At 35.7% G+C, this 25,745-nt stretch overlaps 1 protein-coding gene across 2 annotated transcripts in view; it reads left to right on the top strand.

The window, feature by feature from the left end:
- Positions 1–25,745, top strand: part of OTOGL (otogelin like) — a 148,495-nt gene that overhangs the window by 51,922 nt on the left and 70,828 nt on the right. The window contains exons 20-27 of one of the 2 annotated variants that reach the window (XM_059936589.1): positions 571–736; positions 1,496–1,570; positions 2,810–2,862; positions 4,465–4,627; positions 8,796–8,903; positions 9,649–9,787; positions 18,748–18,882; positions 24,173–24,322. In XM_059936589.1, the coding sequence (XP_059792572.1) occupies positions 571–736; positions 1,496–1,570; positions 2,810–2,862; positions 4,465–4,627; positions 8,796–8,903; positions 9,649–9,787; positions 18,748–18,882; positions 24,173–24,322 (989 nt within the window). The remainder of the gene's footprint in view (positions 1–570; positions 737–1,495; positions 1,571–2,809; positions 2,863–4,464; positions 4,628–8,795; positions 8,904–9,648; positions 9,788–18,747; positions 18,883–24,172; positions 24,323–25,745) is intronic. The other variant, XM_059936590.1, reaches the window with a different exon arrangement.

Here is a 25,745-nt window from a genome sequence, read left to right on the forward strand (position 1 = left end):
GTGTTTTTAGATTATTTTAGTTTGCCTACTGTAATCAGTTCAGTTTGTTCTAAAAAGAAATTGGAGGGTTTAGCAAAGAGTACAAACATGATTAAAAAGGCACAAAACAGAAGCTGTGAGTACAGATTGATAAAGTCAAGTTTTGTGTTACTTGTAGAGGACTAACAGTTTACTTAGGATTAAATAATGTCAAAGAAGAAGGTGGTGTCAATATAGCAGTAAATAAATTTAAAATGTGAGGAAAGGAAGTTTATTTAGATGGATAAAATACCTTAAAAATATTAAAAAAAAATTATAGCACAGGCTGTTAAAGAATGTTATGGAATGTCACACTTAAATATAGTTCACATAGAAATTTTGTTCTTCAGTTACATCGAGGCAAAGAATTGTTTAATTAATTAATTAATTTATTTATTTATTTACGATATAGGATTCTGTAATGTTCTAGGTTTATTGATTTAAGATGTCTTCTTTTTTCATGATTTATGTCTATCATAGACGTATAACCCAGCATAAAATGCTTCTCGGCCCTGTGGAGATCTTTCTCAACTGATGCTTCTTCGTCCTCAGGGGTGGTGTGCCAGAAAGGCATGATGTACCATCACTGCTCCTCCTTCTGTCGCCGCTCCTGCATCTCTCTCTCTTCCCCAGAACAGTGTCACGATGACTGTGCTGAAGGCTGCAACTGTCCCGAAGGCAAATACTATGAAGACACACTTAGCTTTTGTGTGCCCATGTACGTCACAGGAGTGGGTTGACAGCGTCCAGTTTTTATCTCTTTTCTCCCTTACAGGATAAATGGGCTATCATGCCTCTTTCCTTTCTTTCTTTTTTTTATCTAATTGACTCAGCACCATAAATTTTTTCCACTATTAAACAGTCACTTTTTCCATGAAATAAGTGTGCATATATGCAAAGATCTGCTTGTGAGTTGTTTCTTTAATATTTCTTAATGTCTTTACTTTTATTTATTTGTTAGCCCTGTATGTGTTCACAAAATCTCTATAGAAAGAGCTAAGGAATCTGATGGTTAATCCTGAAGTTTATTACCACTTGCTTTTGCCATATCAATAATGATAGCAAGGTTTATGTTTCACGGTCATGTGGCAGATTTTAGTAGCAGGATTTTAATGTCTCTCAGCGCCCAGAAATTTCTCAAATCTCATATGACATAAAGACTTTTGTTGTCTACATAAGGCTAAATGATATACCAGTTGTGTTTCTCTGAAGTGCCTTCAGGGACTTTTTATTTGGTGACAAAAACAACACAGTCTGTTCTGTCACTAAAACAATACAGAGCTTGAATTTAGAAAACAAAATCTAAATCTGCACAAGGCTTCACATTTGTATAACAGAATTGCATGGAATCTCATGGAGTAATGTTAGACTGTGCATTAAAATTACCAGTACAGAGCATATGGTCTGCTTGAATTTCAGTGTTTTTTAAAAAATTTATATCCTATTTTGTTAATTTAACCCTTTCTTTTCCTTACAGATTTCACTGTCGGTGTCATTACAGAGGCAGCATTTACCAACCTGGGGAGCTCATCCCAACGCCCTCAGGCTTATGGTAGATTTCAGTGATGGTGATTGTTCTTGACAAATAATATGTAGTCATATAACTTCTTAACCAAAACCATAAATTGAAATATGACACCTATAATTTGAAAAATACAGATAACCTTAATATATAAACTTTTAAACCATATATATTACATTTATATATATAAAACCCTAATATATACGTATATATATATATATTAAACCACATGTATATATTACATTTCAACGTGGAATGCCTAAGTCTTGTGCTCATAACTGCAGAAAAGAGCTATGAATTGAAGTGTCAAACAGTGAAATGGAAGGCCTTTGATCAGTTTGGTTCTCAAATAAAAGTTAAGGATGAGATGAGTGCTCAAATACTGTAAGTTCCTGAGGGGTTTTAGTTTTGTGGTTTATCTGCTGGCTTATTGAGAACTGGTGTGTTTTTCCTTATCATGATATCTTCTTAAGGGATTTTCAAGGTTCACATTGCCTGAATTTGGTTTTTGCCTTATGCCCTGACTTTCGAACTCAGGTTGCAAGATTGGACTTCACTCTATCTTCCACACTGCTGCCAGAATGACTTTTCTAGAATTCAAACCAACCATATCACATCTGTGTTTAAGGTTTTTAGTGACTCACTTCACGGATAAATTCTTAGTGTCTTAATAGGAGCTGGCCTTTGACTCTTTGCAGATGGCCTTTGCCATCTGCATCCCCTGTCATTTCCCACATGGCACTCTGTCGCATGGAAAGCTGTCCTACCCCTCCATGGCTTTGTACTACATCTCCACTCAGTGTGACAGCCTTCCTACTTTAATCTATATCGTAACCTCCATCCCTTCTTCAAAATCTTCCCGACTTTATCTTCTTTGACTGCCCTGATGTCAATTTTTAACAGATTTTTAAACATTTTTTGGTGCTTTACTTCTATGTCTTAAACGTTTCTATGTTGCATGTCACACTGGCTAAATTATTTATTTGTATGTCTTTCTCTCCTACTAGAATATAGTAGGCACTTGGCTAAAGACTGCGAATTTTGGTCTTTGAATTCCCCATGCCTGTCACAGTGCCCCACACATATATGAGCGTTTGATAAAAATGTGTTGAACTGAAATAGCTCTCTTCCAATTGGGCCTAAACCAATAACTTATTTGTAAAAAGGAAAAATCGTATTTGTCAATTCTTGCATGTTATATTGTTTCTGAAATACAGAAAAAACTTGAGGTTTGGTTTCATGAATTAACTATTTGTTTACTTCTACCAGCCAGTGTTCAAATGGGACTGTGAAATGTGATGAATTAGCAACACCCTCTACTGGTAAGATCTAGATAGATGTTTTCCTTAAAGAGAATGTGCCTCTAGTACTGCTCCTACTCTTAGGGCAGAAGTTATTAATCTGTCACAGCCCTCCTTGCCAATGTGCGTGGAGGAATAGCCTTAGAATGTTTCTCAACATGGTACTCTGGCGCTTCCTAACTTTTTTCACATTCGGAATTATAATATTTGTAGGACAGTGTGGGGTGGACATATAAGGCTGCTTAGGGGCAGAGCTGATCAACCCAGGGATGCTGCCTTGATGCTGTCTATCCCAGCACCACCCCAGGTGCCCCAAAGGCTTTAGGGATATGTATCCAGACACCTGTCGGAACTCACTTGTGCAACAGCAGTTGGGAAACCCTACTCCAGACCAGCAGATTCTAATGTACACACAGTCACCTGGGGATCTTGTTAAAATGCTGATTCTGATTCAGTAGGTCAGGGGTGATGCCTGCAACATCTCTGTTGATGGCCGAAGTGATGCTAATGCTACTGGGTCCTGGGCTACATTATAAGTAGCAAAGCTTTAGCACTAGCAGCCATCAATTAAAAATGGCATGTAAAATGACATCGACTGCCATCTCTCTTGAGAATATCATCTTATGATTGCATATCATTCCTGAAGATCGTATATATTAGGAGACCCTTTATATTATTTATTTTCACCACACAGAAAGCCTCAAATTTTTGGTCACTGTGGAGAAATTCTAGGCAAATACTAAACAAAACTACCTTTTGTTGATTTTAATGGGCAGGAAGAGTGTAGGCTGCTAAAACTAATTGTGAGCTATTGCTTTGTTATTGATTTGCACAGTTATGTACTATATTTTATAAATTAGCTTTAAATTATATGCCCTGGATTCAATTTATGAGGATCCAGGCTGTCTAGGACTTCTTTACAGTGTATGTTCATGGACCACACACATATTCAATAGCTACTACGCCCTCCCTGCCTTGCCCCATTTGCGTCAGGGTGGCTCAGCATTGAAGAAAAGGATGCTCAGGTGGCCAGACTTCTCACAGAGGAATCCCCAAGGTTCCTTTTGGCCCCAGATAAGGGCTGTTATTTAATCCCTCTCAGCTCAAAAGTTTCTGGAGCAATATGTAACCCCTAACCTGCCTGTAATTATGTCCATTTTCTGCACTTCTACATTATAGTGAGGACTAATGTAAATAATGACTCAGAGGTGAAGCAAGGTCTAAAAGTATCGTGTTTGTTGTAAACATACAACTTTGTAAAGTTTAAATATACTGTACTGTCAGTCCTCAAAAATTGATAATGTATGTTTGGATTAATCAAAATACCCTGGTTCTTGATCTCAGAAAATTATATACTAGTTGTTTAGTTACTGCGTTATGGAAGGCAGCTAAAGTGTTCAAACTCAAAATAGATTTTGGAAATTTAGGTGATGAAAGGAAATCTGTCTAGGGAATGTTTGTAAGCTCATGAACCAAACATCACAGAGTAAGATCAGTTATTACTGTTAAATACACTGTATTCTATGGTGAATTGTGTTTTGATGACAAATGTATGTCAATAAGATTAAATGTATGGAGCAAATACAAATTTAAGGGTATTTTATCTGCGCCTTGTCCCTGAAGTTCACATCTGCCCCGAGGGAAAACAGTATTTCGACTGTAGGTTTCCTGACCCTGAATTACCAGCTGGTGGTGTAAATTGTGAAACTACATGTGCAAACCTGGCTATGAACTTCACTTGTGCCCCATCATCACCCTGCATAAGTGGCTGTGTTTGTGCTCCAGGGTAAGCCTCTTTTTCTTGATAATACAGAACGTTTAGAATTTGATAGAAAACACAAGAGCACTTAAAAACATTATTTATAGGAATAGCTAAAATTGTGTTCTGACTAGTGGTTCACTTTGAGTTGGTAACTAGAAGACTGTTGTAATTATTTTTCTGTGCTCATGGAACATATCACATATGTTATGTGTGAGATGCATATCACGTATAACACATGACTAAATAATGTCACAATATGTTACGTATACAATATAATTAAAGTAATGCAGTGAATCGAGGAGAGAACTCATTTCAGGATAGACTTGGCATTTACCTCCTAATTCAACTGCAGTTTTGGGAAAATGATAGTGAGCCACTCTGTATTCAAAACACTTGAAGTACATATCTTTTGTATATTCTGTTGTGCTGTTACTCTTGTTGATTTTAAGTTATATTATTGATGCCAACTGATCTATCTAATGGATGTTAGAGAAAATGGTGTGTTGAGGCTACTTAGGGCAGTGGCTAACAGTGGGAGCTCTGGCTTCAGACACACCCGTTTCAAATCCCAGCCCTGCCGATATCAGCTGCATGATTTTTCTGCAAGTTCCTTTAAAGTCTCCGTTAGGCATTGTGAAATGTGGTGTGTGTGCCTGTGTGTGTGTGTTGCACAGAGGGAGGGCCACCTAAGGCAAAGAGGTCACCCATTCTTTCTCGATGAACGTACTCACACAAAGCGATTCCTGGGCTCCATTCATATAAACCAGGAGCAAAGAAGAGAGAGGTTTTGTGGTCTGTTTCCCAGGAGAGTCACATTTGTCTAAATGGTCCCCATCTGGAATAGGTTGAAGAGCCAAGTGATGGGACGGTATCAATCTCTTTAGAAAGAAAGGACATAGAAGGAGTGTGAAAGAACAAGGCCTTGCCTGGGAAAATAAAAGCAGGTAGAAATCAGGTCATACAGCAGATGAGCAAGGAAGACATTTTAGTAAAAAGGACAAGGGAAATAAAACCTTTATTATAGTAAAATAATTGAACCCTACAACATTGCTTGATTTATTTGATTTGATTACGATTCAGGGATGCATGGCTGATTAAATAAATCTACATCCTAATTTTGTTTCATGTGCTTGTGGTTGATGCTATTATTTAAAAAAATATCTATTTGCTGTCACCTTTGACTTTTAGTTCAACAGTGATTTATTAATTTACTGGTCAAATTTTATTACAAAACCTTAAAGTAATTTCCTCCCACCTTCTCTTATTTTATTGACATAAGTATAGTTGGAATTGACTAAGAGGCCTCTCACTGTTTGGAAATAATTTTGTTACATGGAACTTTCTATTATAAAGTTGTTCTTGGTAGTATGATGTGTATTGACTTCCACGCGACCTTGGCTGGCTTATTTTAGGACAATAAGCCTGGTGTCACTTGTTGTCATGGGGCTCCTTGTAGTGCCAGCAGTTCATCCACTACAAACGGACCACATACCTTAGTTTAGAAATCATTGTGGATTAAAGAAATGGAAAGTAATATAGTGGAAAGAGTCATATAGAAATGGGTTAAAATGTTGGCCCTCTTTCTTATTAGGTAAAGTACCTCGGGACAAATCTTAACCACTTGGAGTCTCAACTTTATCTTTTTTTTTTTTTGAAGGATTTTAAATTTATTTATTTATTTATTTTTGGCTGTCTTGGGTCTTCGTTTTCGTGCGAGGGCTTCCTCTAGTTGCGGCAAGCGGGGGCCACTCTTCATCGCGGTGCGCGGGCCTCTCACTATCGCGGCCCCTCTTGTTGCGGAGCACAGGCTCCAGACGCGCAGGCTCAGTAGTTGTGGCTCACGGGCCTAGTTGCTCCGCGCCATGTGGGATCTTCCCAGACCAGGGCTCGAACCCGTGTCCCCTGCATTGGCAGGCAGATTCTCAACCACTGTGCCATCAGGGAAGCCCCTCAACTTTATCTTTTTAAAACGGGTGTAATAATATCTACTTCATAGATGGTTGAGTATATGCAGCACACTAGTCATATGGTAGGTGCTCAGTAAATGTTTATTTTATTACTAACCCCACTTCCCAAACCTGCTTAAAGCAGACAATTCACAGTGATTTACAGCTCTCTTCCAGTTTTGATTAGTTATGAAAAACTCATCAGTCATCAGTGTAACCATTTAAAACCACTAGTTTGGCTGGTTATGTAAGAATTGTGCTTACAACATTTAATGGAGTATAACCTGTAAAAATACTGAATCACTAGGCTGTACACCAGAAGCTAATATAATATTATAAATTAACTATACTTCAATTAAAAAATTTAAAATGTGAATAATATTTTAAAAAATAAAAGAAATGAGAATTGAAAAAAAAAGAATTGTGGTTCATTTCGGTGAGGCATCCCTTATCTAAACAATTCAGCAGCCAATGTTTATGAAGCACCTAATAATATCTGGGACATTGTGTTAAGACACAGGGATGATGGTGCTAAAATAAATATATACAAGATAACAATAGAATCTACCTTATGGAATTGTCACTAGGATTAGATGAGTCAATAATGTATTTAAAGCAGGTGGAACAGTGGCTGGGCCATAGTTAACACTCAAAAATACTAGTTTTTGTTATTGTTCTTATTTTCTCTGTAAGACGTTTAATGAATTACTTGCAATTCATTGTGGTAAACCCTCCAGTAAAGGTTTGTACATATTGCTATATATAGGGAGTGTGGTACATAAAAGATTGCACTGAAAAGATTGCACTAAATTGAGTCTTGAGTGATGAGAAAAAAATCTTTCAGTTTTCTAGGCAGAAGAGAGATGCAATGCTCAGGGAAAGTGGCTAGAAGTTTGGGAAGGTTGAGGGGAGAAATTATGGACTCTAGGGCACTGGTGTCTGTAAGAAAGAAATCTGAATGAGTTGATGCATCATTTATATAAATAGTTTCATTTCTTCACCTTTACTCAACAACTGAGTGTCTGCTATGTGCTAGGCATTGGAACACAACCATTAACAAGATATTCATGGTCTTCCAGAGTGAAACTTAAAGTCAAATGGATAACATATACATTAGATAAACTATGAGCGAGGAAGCAGAGCACTAAAGGAACATATGTGATTATTTCTATTTGAGAGAAGAGGCAAGAAGTCAGGATTCCTGACTTCTATGTTAATTTTGACAACATGGAATTCTCACATTTTAAAGCAAGTTCAGAAAAAAACTATGTATTTTATCTATTTTTACTAGCTAGTTTTGAATGTTGCTATTACTATTTTATTATCCATTATTTATTATTTTAATTTCTTTTATTATTATAGTTATACTATTATATATTTAAATTATTGTATTAGTATTTTATTATTATTTATGGAAGCTCTTTTTGAGAAAAGATTTTAGGAATATTGAAAAATATATGTATATATTTATATTAAGGGTATTGAAATACTTATTATATATAATATGTATTTATTTTGTCTTCATATCAAAATATTTTGATAATACACCCAAATTGATTTCTCCTTGAGATTATGAATAATGATTTTGTTTTAATTTTTGTATTCAGAGATATTTTAAGATACTTTCTTATGGGGTAATCTTTCATGAAGGAATTTACACTTTGAAGAAACCAACATTCAAAACTTGATATGTTAATAATAAAATGTGAAACACTCGATATAATGGTTTCTTATTCAAGACACACCTAAAGTCTCATGGTTTTTAACTTTAAGCACTAACAAAAGAAGCTTTTGATTACTCTCTCTATCCTGTAATAGAAAATGTTATCCAGCTCATACTTCACTATTTTGTAAAAAAAATTCTTAGACTCACAGACTCTTCTATCAAGTAGCAAATATTGAAGAAAGGGAGCCTTACTTCCTCTTTAATTGTTTTTTCAGAATATCTCACTTTACCCGGAAATTTAGGCTTCTGTCTCCCTTTTGTTGTACTAAGTGATAACAAAAAGTTTAAAATTTTGCATCCAGTCATTTGCCTGGCATTTATTTATTTCTGTGATGTGAAAGGTACTGTGCGGTAAAATAGGGGAGAAAGACTGGATTCGATCCCTCCATAGGTCAGATAGAACATGCTTTCGACAGCTGTAACAAATACAGATGGTTTGGAATATGACAAGATTGCTGATTTTTTAAAAAACCGAAATTAGTAGTTTATATTAAATAGCATTTACTTCTTCACTTGAAAGAATGGCAGAGCACAAAGGAAAGTGTTATGTTCCTGAAAGCTGTCCCTGTATCTGGAAAGATTGGGAGTACCTCTCAGGAGAAGTGATTGCTACACCATGTTATACCTGGTAATGAGATCTGTTTATTTCACAGTTTTCCTAAGAAATTGTATTAGTTTCAGTCATCTTGTGTTTCCTTAATGTGACTGATTTCAGCAAAAAGCAAACCAAGTCTGAGTAAATAAGATTTTAAAGGCTTTCAGGAGTTGGTTGGGAGCTACTACCTTCAGGGGGATCATTATTTTTACTCCTATTTGTTCAACCCAGGAGAAAAAAATGAACTATGACAATTTGAAAATTTAATAGGAAAAACATATCTCAAGTTTATAAGAAAGTGATAAGTGTTCCAAAGAGAAGGTCACATTTGATGGAAAGTTTTCTGTTTGGAAATAAGCCATAAAATAAAATTGAAATACAGTTTCCTTGAAATGTGGATAAAAATTCTAAGTTCATGAACAAGTCCTGTCTAAGGTATTTAAATGGACTCCAGTAGATGAGATGGCATTGTGGTCTTTTAGCCACCAGCAGGCGTATGTTTAATTTTTCATTCCATCACCTGTTTTCTGTGTGACCGAGGCACAATTTCCAGGCTTGGTTGTGATGTCTGATAATTTATTTAGACAAAGTGGTAAATATATGCCTCACCTATCATTGTAATAAAATGTTATCAGAACGAATTGGGCATATTTATAAGGGCTATTGGCTTAGTGAATGCTTTTGAATACAAACCTTCCAATATTTATGCTGCTTGAAAAATACTAATTAGAGCCAGGTTTCTTAGAAAGGTAACAGTGTTTGTATTATTTTCTAATAGTGTTTGTCGACGAGGAATGTTCAACTGCACATATTATCCATGCCCAGCAGTGTGCACAATATATGGGGACCGTCATTATCATTCTTTTGATGGACTGGAATATGATTATATCAGTGATTGCCAGGTATTTTTGATAAAGGTATGTCACAATTACTTCCTTTTACTTAAAATTATGTAAAGACAATGTAAAAAACAAGTATGGTGGACCATGGCATATCAAATCCATGTATCATTAGTAAAACCTATAAAAGTTATAGCAATTTTAAATTAATTTCCTTGACTCACTGTAAAGTTTTATTATGTATAAGTAATGGGCTAATTCATAAACTTTCTGTGCCTCTGTTTTCTCATTTGTAAAATGAGGATAATAATTGTACCTCTCTCCTGGGGTAGTTCTTAGGATTGAATGAAATAAATATATGTAAAACTCTCAGAGAGTGCTTGCTATTTAGTAACTGCTCAATAAATGTCAGCCATTTTTATTTTTATTGGTTTAGTTTGGTGAATACAAATATAAGACATTAAATCATGTATTGGACCACATATTGTTTATAGTTGTAGCAATCAAAACAACATTGTTCTCAATTCTAGACATGCTATTTTGATGATATGCTTTGGTAAACCCTGGACTTTGTATATCTGATAAAATCCTTAAAATTTCCCATATCTTTAATGCATTCGGATTTTCTGTATCCCTAAATTTTATTTAGATATCATTGATCCCAGAATTAAATTTCTAAATGAAAAATGTAAGCTTTAGGAAGAAGTTGCACAAGAATAAGCAAAATAACATCTTTTTCTCCAGCAAGGTAACCTGTGATTATCTTGAATGTGTGTTTTTTTCTGGGTAAGGCTTTTATGTTTTTAGAGGTTCATGTATGATCCTGTTCTTTAAGCATATGTCAAGAAAGTAGACATATTCCCATTTTGTATTAGTTATATTAAATAAAAAACAAACAGTAAAATCTATAGCCTCAATGGAAACCACTGAGTTTCCCTTTCTGTGCTATTTTTAGCCTTCTTTATGAACAATTTTAAGTTTCTTAAAGAATAAATCTCTGGGAATGAATTTGGCAGTTAGATAATTATAGAAGTTGACAAGTTGCCTGTAGGGGTTGTGTGTGTGGTTTTGATACTATTTGGAGCATAGGAAAAGCACAGTGATACATATACATTCTATGAGTATTTGTCCTCTTAGAACAAGCCTTATTTAGCAAACAATTTTACATGAGAATTTTCTTGTCCCCTGAAGTTTAGGTTGTAAATTGAGAAGCTTGGAAAAGTAAATAACAATTTAGAGATTTGAATACATAAACAGATACTTTTTTTCTCAAAATGTATCAGACTGATTTTATACCAAATCCTTGCTTCCCTTGATATTTAGGTGTCTCTGACATTCCTTAAGATCCCTCTTCCTTTGACTTTCTAGATATTATGCTGTTGGAGCCCTTCAGTGTCTCTTCTGGTTTCTCCATTGTCTCTTTGTTGCCTTTTCATTTAGCATAAGCCCCAGACCATAGATGACTGAGTTGGCTCCTTCAGGGCAAGGACCAAACCTTAGTCACCATTGTTTTACCAGTGTAGAGCATTGTGCTGGGAACATAGTTGTTCACTGAATGTTGACTGAACTGGACGTCTGTTCTTGGCTCTCTGCCCTTTTCTCCTAATGCTTGGTATGATCATCCCTCTCTACAATCTTAACCTCATCTACAAGCTGCTGAGTTCCAAATTGACATGGACAGCTCTGACCTTCAACGTCTAGGCTCTTCTGACTCAAGTTCATCCCTACAATAATACATTTTTTTCATTCTGTTGATCTTTCTAAGACTCACATTGCTATCATGTCATTGCTTTCTAAGAACTACGGTTGACTCCCAATTACCAGCTTCCATAAAATCAAATTTCCCTTGAGACCCTTTGATAATCTTTCAAGGGTCTCAGTTAGCTCCGCCCCTCCTCTATGTCTTTTCTCAGGGTATTTTCCTGTACCTGATTGCCTCTACTCCCTCAAAATAACTTTTCTAGTTCACATTTACCTGTTCTGTTCTTACACATCCTATTGTATTTAATAGTCATCATGTCAAAAGTAAGCAGCCCATTATATTCTGATTATTTTATGTGTGCTCAATTAGATTGTGTATCATTTTATATCAGAGCTCTGCGTTATACTGCTTTTGGGTTCCTCATAAGGGCTAGCACAATTACGGTTGTACTATAAGAGCTGAAAAATTACGTGCTCGGTTTTTTAACCATTTTTTTAGAGGGCAGAAATCACAAGCTTACACTTAATTAGTAATCTTTGTTATAAACGCATATACATGCCTTTAACATGAAGTATGTAGAGCAGTGCTTCTTAAGCTTTAGTATGTATGCACATCACCTGGAAATCTTGTTACAATATAGATGCTGATTTTATGTGTTTGGAGCAGTATCTTGGATTCCGCAATTTTTAATAAACTACCCTGATGTTTCACGTCCATAGTCCACTCTTTGAATAGCAAGGATGTAAAGCATTTTCTTCTTTAAAAAACTAATTTTAACTATTTTTGAAATTCTCTTCTTCTGAATAGTAAACTTTGTCACATCTAGAAAAAACAAAGTATCATTGACAGTATTGTATCAAACATGACATGTTCCCATTGGATATGTCACTGAGGTTAATTAATGATGCTTTTTATGGTTTCATTTTATGTAGCAAAACAAAAATTCTTCCAAACTTTGTCTTCATTTTGTGTATGGAAAAAATTATTTAGAAGTATTTACCAAAAACATTTTAAACCTTGTTCATGTATCACTGTCTTTGCAAACATTTTCCAATGTGTGACAATGGTCTTTGCTCATGCATTATCATTTCATTCATTTAATAAACAATTTTTAGGGCCTATTAAATGTAAACTGTGTTAACAAAAACATGCCTTCTCTATTTATTAAGATAGAATTTTGCAATAAACTTCTAAAGTTTTGAAACAAGGATCAGGACCTACATTTCTTTTTTCCTCCCCCCAGTCATTTTGCAAAATGCTGGGCATTCGGTGAACTCTTAACAACTATTTATTTGATCTACCTGGCTTTTCCTTAACTCCTCATTTGTCTTTGCAGTAGAGAAATCATAGTATTTACCACTGAATTTTCAAACAATGATTGTTTTTTTTTAATTGAAGTATAGTTAATTTACAATGTTGTGTTAGCTTCAAGTGTACAGAAAAGTGATTGTGCAGAAAGAATATTTGTCTCAACTCTGATTCCTGACAAAATGAAAGTATCTTTTTCTGTTTGATGCCGAATGATGGTAGCAGTCTTTTTTTATTGGTGCTGCAATATAACAGTGCCATTTTATTTAGCAGGCAAGAGCCATTAAGGTTTGGCTTTTAGGTTTTATAAACCTGATTTCCTATCATCACTTTAATTTTCTACTATATCCTTCTGTAAAAATGTATACATAATGTTCAGTCTCAGATTTTAATGAGACATGCCTACCTGTATATGAGAAGACATGTTGCAGGAAATGTTATTCCAACATTTGGATACCTAATTAAATATCTGGGTTAAGATCTGTCATTAGGGTTCATGTGGTAAAAATAAGATATAAAGAATATTAAAAGTCTAAAGCTTCAAGTTTTAGAATTGTATATGCCTTTTGTTTTTCAACATCGTTATTGGAGTATAATTGCTTTACAATGGTGTGTTAGTTTCTGCTTTATAACAAAGTGAATCAGCTATACATATACGTATATCCCCATGTCTCCTCCCTCTTTCGTCTCCCTCCCACCCTCCCTATCCCACCCCGCTAGGTGGTCATGAAGCACGGAGCTGATCTCCCTGTGCTATGCAGCTGCTTCCCACTAGGAATTTTACATTTGGTAGTGTATATATGTCCATGCCACTCTCTCACTTTGTCCCAGCTTACCCTTCCCCCTCCCTGTGTCCTCAAGTCCATTCTCTATGTCTGCGTCTTTATTCCTGCCCTGCCCCTAGGTTCTTCAGAACGATTTTTTTTTTTTTTAGATTCCATATGTATGTGTTAGCATACAGTATTTGTTTTTCTCTTTCTGACTTACTTCATTCTGTATGACAGACTCTAGGTCCATCCACCTCACTACAGATAACTCAATTTCGTTTCTTTTTTATGGCTGAGTAATATTCCATTGTATATATATGTGCCACATCTTCTTTATCCATTCATCTATTGATGGACACTTAGGTTGCTTCCATGTCCTTGCTATTGTAAATAGAACTGCAATGAACGTTGTGGTACATGACTCTTTTTAAATTATGGTTTTCTCAGGGTATATGCCCAGTAGTGGGATTGCTGGGTCATATGGTAATTCTATTTTTAGTTTTTTAAGGAACCTCCATACTGTTCTCCATAGTGGCTGTATCAATTTACATTCCCACCAACAGTACAAGAGGGTTTCCTTTTCTCCACACCCTCTCCAGCATGACCAACATATATTTGATAAGCCAAGAAATATTTTATTCGACCATGGAGTAATTATTTCATACCAAAGACAAATTAGTGATTAACCAATGCAACCTAGTAGTCATGGTTTTGAAATATTATCATTCCAGATAGTAAATTTCTCAACACTTGGAGATTTTCTGCTGCAATTTTAATTAATTAATTATTTTTTTAAGAATCAGCATTTCCTTTGAGAAGGATAGAATGGCTGCCAGCACCATTCATTTACTTGCTGCTTTTTCATAGGCAAGAATCACTTCTGTGAATATCATATTTAATTCCTTCTTCTTTGTCAAGCAGCTCTCTTTCCTCCCTGTCCTGATTACAAATTCCAGACTTTGTCATTTGTAACTCATTTTTATCTGGTAAAACTTATCATTTATTTTTTTGGGCCCTGTGAAGGATCTAGTAATAAAATTCATAAAAATTTCCATTTTATTTGCCAATTGGACTTTTAAAAATTAATACTTACTCAACTTTATCTTGAAAGTATAATGTTACTTGATTCTGACACACTGAAGGAATTGTAAAGGTTTTTGTTTTCTTTTTAATCTCTGGATTGTGGAGCTTTTTTGTTTTTTCAATGTGGACCATTTTTAAAGTCTTCACTGAACTTGTTCCAATATCGCTTCTGTTTTATGGGTTTTTTTGGCCACAAGGCATGAGTGGTCTTAGCTCCCTGAATAGAGATCGAACCTGCACCCTCTGCATTGAAAGGCAAAGTCTTAACCACTGGACCACCAGGGAAGTCCCTGGATTGTGGAGTTTTAAATGTAATCTGATTCCAGCGAATACTTACCCTATCTTTGTTGAGGTTTATCAAACTTTAAAAATTCAAGTTCTCTGGTATTTTATTCATTTTGGAGGCTGTTTATGCTATACTTTAAATAGCACAAGGAATATAGCACATTATTTTTTAAGTGTGTTGAAGCAAATCTAGGACAAAGTTAATTGTATTTCCTGAGGTAAGACTTTTTTAAGAGTAAAAAGAGTTGAGAAACCAAACAGCAACTTGACCTGTGCTATAAGCTCAAAGAAGGAGAGGACACTAGATGTTTTCAGCAAAAGTGGGAAATTTAATATTCCAACTCCCAGATTTCAGAGCCAAACTCTACTTCCATTATCTATGACAGGCCCCTGTCATTGCTAGGTTTCTTCCTGTAACTTGTTTTAGATTAGGTTTTTCAACATTCTGTTCAGTTGATAGCTCAAATGTTTGGTGCTCTCCTTAAGTCTCTGAAAACCCTTCTAATTTCATCGCTCTCAAATTTTTATACCTTGTATCATCATTTTTCATGTCAATATTTCTTGTGTGATTTCTATGTGTCAGGCCCTATACTGAGAAGTGGAGGTACAGAGTATGCAAACATAGATATCAGTCTAGGGTCCTTTGAAACTTAGGCTGGTGGTGGAGAGTTATTAATCACCAAATCACAAAATTGATATAAAATTGCCACTGTAAAAGTTAATGATGACCTATGCAAAATCCAATTAAACCTTTTAAATGTTTATCTTCCTTTTTTGAAGTGGTTCTTGCTTTGTCTCCTCTGAGGTAATTCTACTGCTTCTGCTGGTCTTTGACCACTCCTCAGTCTCCTCTGGTGGCTTCTTTCTCCAAGAGTTTCTTAGAACACTGGGTCTCACAAGTTCCATATTTTCATGTCTGTCTCCTCTATAAAACTCTTAGTTGCTTGTAATCTCATAATATCTTGAAGGATAAACCCTGTATGCATTTATGTATGTACCTAGGTATGTATTTATCCATCCATCCATCCATCTGTCCATCCATCCACAGGAAATGAAAACAGAGAGGAAAAGAAGTCAAAGGAAATCATTACACCCTATTTAGGCAAATGTAAAGATCTAGATAGAACTAGATAGAGCTTTCTCTGTCAAATAAGAGTAAAATGCAAATTAATGGCATAGTAATTATACAATGGTATGGCACTTCAGGAAAAAATGAAAGAGAAAGAGAAGAAAGAAGGAAAGAAAGAAGTAACATGTAAAAATTAGATGAAGATTTCACTCTGAATAAAATCTACTCCCCATAAAATAAAAATATTTTCTGCCTTCCAGAAGTTATGAAAGAGATGATGGAATTAACTAATAAGAATTTAAATGTATGATAAGGGAATAAAAGTAAGTGAAAAAGGAAATGGTAAAATTAAGGAACAAATTAAAGCCCAAAACTCATTATAGAGTTGAGATATAAGCATTTCTTTTAAAAAATGATAAGTATACCATCTTTTATCTTCCCTTCCTTTTGGTTCAAATGTGAGAGATAATCTAATTGTCTAGAGTTGCCTTTTTTTTTTTTTGGCCTGCATTAAAAAGTCCCTTGGCCCATCAAAGAATGTGCTGCTTTGGGGCCATTCAGCTGTGGAACATAAATCATGGCTGCCTGAGGCTACTATATCAGCAGGGACTTTCTGTGGGATAGTTACCGTTAAAAGGGGCTGGGACTATGACAGATCTTAGACTGACATAGCAGGTAAAATAATATACTACCTTGAGAGGTGCTGACATTTTATGTTTTGGAATCACTTGGGAGAATATTCTCTATCAGTGTTTTCAGTACCTGAGCATAAAGGGTTTAAGGAATCTATGTGGCACATTGCTGTTGACCTTTTTCCTCTAGCTTTGTGTTACTTACTGTGTTGCTTAGCAACTCTGTAGCATTATCTCCAAACCTAATATTAACTTGAAATATATATTAGAAATGGAAATTGGAGAAACGTGACTCTTAGGATTTGATAGTTTCAAGTTACTGTCAGCCTAACATGATATTACCAGGCAGACGATACAATACAATATAGAATATTTCTTGGCATTTCTGAACATGATATTACCAGGCAGACTATACAATATAGAATATTTCTTGGCATTTCTGAATTAATATAAAGACTAAAGATAACATTGAGGCACTTTGATTAATAGTAATAGAAATGTAATGGCAATAGAAATCCTTTCAGCCAGCTTTTCACATCCCTTAATCTCAAAACTCTTTCCAAGAGGAAGAGGAAAACAAAACCCTGAATTATATATATATTTCTTCTTTGAAAATTGTTCATAAAGGCAGAAAAGTGTGGCATTATGTTTTGAGTAATACAATGCCGTAATCATCTTGATGACCCTTATTATTCTCCTTTTCAAAGTTTAGGCAATACTTTGGAAAAGAATTGTTTAAGAAGAAGAAAAAGCTCTTGGTTCCTATGAAGTAAGGAAAATTGGGTCACAGAGGGACAAATTAATTACTCTGTCAACAGCATTCATTGAAAACCTATCCTCTAGGCACTATGTTGTAGTAATTCCTAATAAGACAGGAAGAATTTGGCCAAACCAATAAATATATTGAGCTAGTGTTCATATTGTTGGTGATATAAAAAACTAAGTATGGAGAATTTACATCAAGACCTATATGATTTCCAAACATTTAAGGACTCTTCTCACTTTGAAAATAAACACTGACCCATATATCTAAAAATGAAAAGGATTCAGGAAATGTAGGTGAGCCTTTGAAAATTGGAATTTGAGTTCAAAGAGAATTGTCACTTTCCTTTTGATGAAATTCCCACCTTCCACTAGGTAGTGGAAGGACTCACGGCAGTGTGGCTTTAACTTTTGGGACAATAAGAACCACTTCAAAAATTTGATGAAAATCATAGACCTTCTTCCTAGAAAATACAGATACTCAAAAACAACATTTTACAATGAACTTCCAGAGTCTGTAGAACTATTGAAGCCCATCTATTAAAGTGGGATAAAAATAAAAAACCCTGTTTCCAGAGAGAGAGTTCTTAGTGGATGGAGAGGGGAGTGGCTGAAGGAAGATGAGGATGAGGTAACTGGTGAAAAGGTTAGATTTAGAGTGTGTGGGACTAAATAATAGTCTCTGGAACTAAGGATTTCCTATAACCTACAACTGAATTTTCTCCTCAACCATTACTAAACTCTTCCTAATTTCTCTGCAAGTGGCATTAATAAAGAGGGTTTTGAACTCTGTCTCTGCCCTTATTTAGCTAAGTGACTTTGGACATTCATTTAATCCTTCTTAACCTCTGTTTCTTGATCTGTAAAATGGAGATAATACATAATTCAAGAATTATCATAAGAATTAAATGAGACAATGCATATAAAGTTCGAAGGAAGCCCTCAAATGATATGCATCATTTTATTTACTAATACAGTGTCAAAGTTTTATATTTATTTCAATTTTATCTTGTAGGCAAATAATTATTTAGCCAGAAAACTGGCTTAAAATAAAACAAAAGATGTTGTCTAAAATGAAAATATTTCTTTTAAAATTCCCCTAATTGACATGTCTTGTTGGGTATTTGATGAGAAGAAACTGGTTGATAAATTTGAGCTGTAATAATAAAATGGAAAAAAATCCTTGTTGGAACAACATTTTAACAGGAGATATTATAGTTAAATGTTTAAAGATTGAGCTATCTTGGTATACTTTTATTAAATTCTTCACATTATTAGATCAAAATGATTTTATTTTAGAGGTAAGTTATATTTCAATTTCAATACGATTCATTGTAAATCTTGGACTTCTTTAAGATTTGTTAATGAAAAATAAGTAAAAATTATATATAATATACGTTTGTATTAATATAATATTTTTGACATTTCAGAGTACAGATGATTCAGATATATCTGTCATTGGCCAGAACAAGAAATGCTTTGACAACGATATTGTTTGTTCTAAAAGTGTTTTGATTTCAGTTGAGGACGCTGAAATTTACCTGAATGATACTCCTTACAAACAGGTTAGTGAATTATTTCTTGTAAATCATTTTAACTTGTCCTGAGGATACTGAAAATAAAATAGAAACATTTTGGGGGTACTTTTCTTTATAAGTGGTTACTAGGTTTGAATTTGTTTCTTTGTCATTTTATGTAGCTTCAGTAAATCATACTTGATTTGTCTCTTTTGTTTATACTCCACTTCTCCATTTGCTCATTCTTTCCTTGTCACCTGTTACCTGGAGTACTTCAACATTCTCCAAGCTAGATGCCTGGCCTCCAGTCTTAGTTTTTCCCCTCTGATCCATCCAGCCACACTGCAGCCAGGGTGGTTTTCCTAAAATGGAAATGTAATCTCCTGACACCCTAGTGCTTCAAAACTTTCAAGTGACCTCCCATTGCCCTTACAAGGCCTCACCAATCTGGCCATTGCTGCCTCTCCTGCTGTACCTCTCATCACTTTCTGCTTCAAGACCATGTTCCAGAAGTTGGAGCTTTTATCAGTTCTTCAAATGCTCTATATTCTTTCTCTCACCTCTGGTTCTTCATGAATGTCATTGCTCCTACCTGGATCAACCTTTCCATTTAACTTATTCTTGTGTGATAAGTCTCATCTTATCTTCTTCAAGGAGTTCCTCCTCTTGCCCTCAAGCTCCCTGTCAGGACATGCATCACACTTTAGTGAAATTACTTGGTGGTGGCAGCGGTTCCCAACCTTTTTGGCACCAAGGACCGGTTTTCTGGAAGACAATTTTTCCATGGACCGGGGGGTTGGGGGATGGTTTAGGGATGATTCAAGTGCATTACATTTATAGTGGACTTTATTTCTATTATTATTACACTGTAATATATAATGAAATAATTATACAACTCACCATAATACAGAATCACTGGGAGCCCTGAGCTTGTTTTCACTTGCCCCTCACTGATAGGGTTTTGATATGAGTCTGCAAGCAATTGATTTATTATGGTCTCCGCACAGTCAAACCTCTCTGCTAATGATAATCTGTACTTGCAGCCGCTCCCCAGCGCTAGCATCACCGCCTCAGCTCCCCCTCAGATCATCAGGCATTAGATTCTCGTAAGGAGCACGCAACCTAGATCCCTCACATGCGCAGTTCACAGTAGGGTTCGCGCTCCTATGAGAATCTAATGCTGCCGCTGATCTGACAGGAAGCGGAGCTCAGGTGATAATGCAAGTGATGGGGAGCGGCTGTAAATACAGATGAAGCTTCGCTCGCTCGCCCACTGCTCACCTCCTGCTGTGTGGCCTGGTTCCTAAGAGGCCACGGACTGGTACCAGTCCAAGGCCCGGGGGTTGGGGACCCCTGTGTGGTGGTCTGTGTCTTTTCTATTTGTCTATGAGTTCTGTGAGAATTGAGACCACTGTCTTATTTGTTCATTCTTGTATACTTGGAGCCTGTGCAGTTTGAAAGAATGAATAAAGTTCATTCATTCATTCATTCGATCATTCATTCATTTATTCGTAATGTCTACTTTGTACAAAGTTATGTGTTAATTGGGACTACAACAGTGAAAAGACACTCACTGTCCTTGCTCTTAAGGAACTTATACTGAGGTGAGGGGTACGTTTCAAGTAAACGAGGCTGTGCAGTGTGGTGTACTATGGTAGGAGTGTGTTTAGGAAAGCAGGAGAATCCCTAAGAAGACCTAAGCCAACCTAGGATGTTCAGGGTAGTTGTGAAGAGCATAGACTGGAGTCAGTTAGTACTCACTTAGAACCTCTGTCCTGTCACCTGCTAACTGTGTCACTTTGGGCAACTTTATTTAACCCCTCCAAGCTGCAGCTTTCCCATTTGTAAATTTGGGATGATTTTGGAATCTACTTCCTAAGTTCACATGAGGATTAAATGAAAGAATGAATTTCAGGAAATAGCTCTCCTCCTCTCCTTCACCCTCCTTATTTTTGAAGGCTCAGAAGACATGCTTTGGGGGAGATGATTTGAACTGAGTCTTAAAGGATGAGTAGGTATTAGGCAGGTGAAGAGAGAGAGTAGGAAGGCAATCAGTACAGAGGAACAGTCATGTTGAAAGGAACAGAGTTCAAAGATAAAATGGCACGTTTGGAGAACTGCAAGCAGTTTAGTTTGGTTGAGGTGGATGGGGATAGTGGAGGGAGGGTGAGGCAAAGATCAGGGAGGAGTGTCCAGATTGACTTTCATGCAGGAAGCTTGGGGACAAGGGCAGTAGACCAGGAGGCTGTGTAATATAATATTTGAACTTACTCTACAAGGAAGAAATTTTGGAATTAAGTGACATGATCTGACATATGGCCTTTATAAAGTGACCTATTTTTGAGTTTTTAGACTAGCGTTTCTCAGTTTGGTTTGCAAAACTTCTGCATTAGAATCATCTAGAATATTTATTATAAGAGCTGGTCCCTAGACTCCACCTCAGGAATTAGAATGGCTGAAGTTGATGACAATCAATATTTCAATGGTTCCCCAAATTCTGCACACTAAAGTTTGAGAATCGGTGCCCTAGATCATAGCTCATGTCTCAGTAAGAAATGTTGAGACCAACCAGGCAGCAATTAAGATTTGAGCAAAACAGAGTTTGTACAAGTCATGCTAACATCTTTGTGAAGTAATTACTGCAGTTTGGTGTAGCCATCAGCTGGATATTCATTTATAGGTGAAGGTTCTCTCTAAGAGAAAGGATGTGTTAAAAAAAAGAAAAACTGAAGAGAAAATAGTAAATGCTCTTATAAAGACTGTTTGACACATTTTTGAAGTGGTAATTGCAGTTCTGTGTAATGTTCATCTTCCAATTTTCACCTGAATGCAGGTGCTGATGAATCTCCTTCATATCAGTAGTGAAGTATAAAGTAAGATGAAGAAAAATCGTGAAGATAGTTTGACCCTAACAAATCTCTGGCTAATATTTTTTCTTGAGCATCAAAAGTGAAAATAAGTACCATTTGTTTTATGGCAGATGCATTGCTCATTCAGGGGAAGGAAAAAAACCTGTTATTTTTTCAATAAATGTACCACTCTAATTTTACCAAATATGTAGCATATAAACATTTTATGAATTTAAGCTGTATTTTAAAAGTTTTAATTCTCTGCTTTTTATAACTTACTTTTCTAACATCACTAGAGTTTATTTATAGTGCAATAATTCTCCCCTGAAGTGGAGGTCCAATTCATAATACCTCAATCTTATAATGAGAAACATCTTTACTTCCTAATCTGAAAAGTAAGGAGTACACCATCTCCTTTTGACCAAAGAGTATTGTTCTCTTGTAGCAAACTGCTTTGTCTAATAAAAATGAAGGATTTAGCCCTACAGGCAAATAGAGAGGATGTGCTTTTACATCAGGATAGCTAATACAAAACCAACCTGAAGGAAGTTCAAAAATGTTGGACTTCCAACATTATGTTCCAGTGATATGTCAACCAGTCTGAGGGGAGTTTAATAGGAAAATACATGAAAGAAGTATTTCATGGATTGAAAAGGAGCTATAAGCTACAAACATTTCACTTACTTACTTTGATTATTGCCGTTCAGGCTGGAAGCTGAGAACTAAGAACAGGCCAGTGCAGGAAGGTGTTAAAAATATATGTTACCCTTGATCTAGAAGCTGCAGATACTGCCATAAACTTGACAAAGTGCATCTTTCTAGGAACTAACGTTCATGTAGGGGGGAAGACAGATAATAATGCCAAAGACAAATCAGATAATAGAAAGGTCCTGAAAAGTGTAATCAAAATGATAAAAATAGGTTCTATGGCAGAGGGTGATATGGGGGCCTGGCAGGCTACACATTTTATGGACCTAGTGAAAAATGAAAATGTAGAGCCCTTGATCAAACAGGGAAAATTTTTTTCCTTTGTTTTTTAGTCTTTCTTGACCTGCCATGGTGTTTTTTATTTATTATTTAATGCCTTGCTCACTTAGGCACAGGGTACTTCCAGGTTGAGTGCAGACCCTCACAGGTACTGAGGGCATTGCCCTGTAACTCCAACTTGGCACTTGTAAGTAGAAGGAAATGAGGTTAGGTAGAGTCCATTAAGAATTCATACTGTCCTATACAGTATACCGAGCGCTTATATGTATGACCTTGATCTAGGAGACTGAAAACTCCTTATGGATGTGACTGAGTTTATTTAATTTGCCCTATGAAATATTTATAAAACTGTACACTCTAGTACAGTGTTTCCAAACTATACTTTTGTTCTTACTTGGGGGAGAAAAATAACCAAAGGATTTCATATCTCCTTCACAAATTTTGCTTCTGGTTAAATTTGTTTTATTTACTTTGAGTTAACCATGTATTTTTAAAGTTATTATGTGAGTTAATTTCAATGTCAGATTCAGCATAATCTTTTATAGGGTATAGCCCTTGCCCATAAAGAACATTGCATATTCTCACTTTAGGTTAAAGGTACTCTAAATTTTCCCAGTGGGTTCCGTCTCTAGTTTCTCCCTACTATTATCCTTTCTAGCACACACATTATTTTCTTTTAATATACAAACATGGTCTGTCATTTTACTATTCAAAAGCCTTTATCGAGGACATTTTGCACATGGAATAACAGCCATTGATTGTGATGGGTAACTTGATGGCAAAGGGTCTCAGACTATGCTTGTCATGGAATCCATGCTGTAGCTCTCTGGTGCTCTCCTTAGTACTGAACAAATTAAACTTCCTGCCCCTAAGCCTTTATTCAACTGATTCCCTTTGCTTGGGATGATTTCTTCCTCATTCTCTTTTCCAGCCCTTTATATCTTCCCATTATGGCCTCTTACATATCAGTAATATATGTTCCACCTCTTGCAAAGAGCCTTCCTAAGTTCCTTTCATGGAAATTCATCTCCCTGTCCTCCTTAACACCTCTTTCTCTCTGTAGACACACACACACACACACACACACACTTTGTGCTTTTGTTTTTCAATTATTCAGGTAAAGTCATACATTTTTAGTACTCAATCATATTTATTCACCATCAATATAGAATTTCTGGGTCGGCAGGTATATCCCCCTAGTGTACTCTATGTCCATGCCTTGTTTGTGCTCTTCTCTATAACTGAAATACCTTTTTCCCTTTGCTCATTTATCCATGTTGAGCCTATCTACCAGTTTGTATCTTGTTACCAATTTTATGATTTTCCTATTTTATACACTTGTTCTGTCTTTCACTACAAAATTCAGGAAAGACAAGGCTAAGCAAAAACACTAGTACATAGATAATTATTGATGGATATTAATTAATGTTTACATTTTGGTGAGAAAACAAGAAATTCATTTTTTTCTTTATTATGCTTTTTCTTTCTTTTTTTTTTTGAAGAAACGATCAGGTTTTTTTCTGGAAAATAAACCAACATACCAGCTTTGGAAGGCAGGGTACTACATGGTAGTATACTTTCCAGAGAAAGACATCACTATTCTTTGGGATAAAAAGACAACCATCCATATCAAAGTTGGACCACAGTGGAGGGTAAGTCAGCCTATTTGGTAGGTCAATCCAAATGAGATGCAAAAAATGGAATTACATTTACCTTTTTGATGTTTTACAGAAATAAAATGATTGATGTTTTTCTTTAAGAAATAAGTTATATTTTCAGAATTACTAACTCAGACCCCAGAGAAGAACAACTTTACCAAATGCTGTATACAGTTCTTTTTTACTTCAGCCTTACAGTATCCAGTTTTCCAAAGTTACTTAGGTCAGGTTCTTTTTTTCCCATTCCCTGCAGCATGGTTATTTGATATGTTTGTAGTAGAGTTAGATTCATTTATTACAGTTTGCATTCCATCTTTTCCTCCATATTCTGGATATTTTTTAAGTTTACATGCAGTAAAATTCTAAAAAAAAATGTAAAATAATTTACTTTTGTTGTCTGCAGTTCTGTGGATTTTAACAAATGCATGGAGTTGTGTATCCACCACCACAGTTCTAGATAGAACAGATCCATCAATTCCCCAATTTCTCACATGTTGCCTCTTTATTGTCAACTCCTACTTCCAACCCCTCACCCTTGGCAACCATTGATCTATTTTCCATCTGCATAGTTTTGCCTTTTCTGGATACAGTAGAAATGAAATCATGCAATCTATAGCCTTTTGGGTCTGGCTTCTTTGACTTGGCAAAATACATTCAAGATTCATCCATATTGTTGGATGAATTAATCGTTCCTATACACTGCTAAGTGGTACTCTGTTGTATGGATGTACTAGTTTGTATTATCCATTAATGGTTGAAGATTCAATCTGGGTTGTTTACAATTTTTGTCAATTTATATTTTACATTGTTTTAATTATTGTTTACTGTTAAATATTGTACTAGATATTATTAAATATTTTTATTATTTTAGATATTTAAAATTTTATTAAACATTTTAAATTTATATGTTAAGGTTGTTTTTGAAACGTTGATATAGTTTTTTGTTTTTTTTTTAAAAGAACTGACATCTTTATTTATTTATTTGTTTATTTGGGCTGTGTTGGGTCTTCGTTTCTGTGCGAGGGCTTTCTCTAGTTGTGGCAAGCGGGGGCCACTCTTCATCGCGGTGCGCGGGCCTCTCACTATCGCAGCCTCTCTTGTTGCGGAGCACAGGCTCCAGGCGCGCAGGCTCAGTAGTTGTGGCTCACGGGCCTAGTTGCTCCGCGGCATGTGGGATCTTCCCAGACCAGGGCCCGAACCCGTGTCCCCTGCATTAGCAGGCAGACTCTCAACCACTGCGCTACCAGGGAAGCCCTGATATAGTTTTAAAAATGCACTTTATCTGAAATTGAAATTGAGACTCATGGATATAATCTGTGGCAAGTTAGGGAAAAATGGGGATAGTAATAACAAATTCTCATAAAACTGGAAAATATACATATTTTAAAATATTTTAAAATGTTATAAACTTAAGATA

This window comes from Balaenoptera ricei, chromosome 10 (assembly GCF_028023285.1).
Source record: "Balaenoptera ricei isolate mBalRic1 chromosome 10, mBalRic1.hap2, whole genome shotgun sequence".
In the NCBI taxonomy this organism is placed as follows: Eukaryota; Metazoa; Chordata; class Mammalia; order Artiodactyla; family Balaenopteridae; genus Balaenoptera; species Balaenoptera ricei.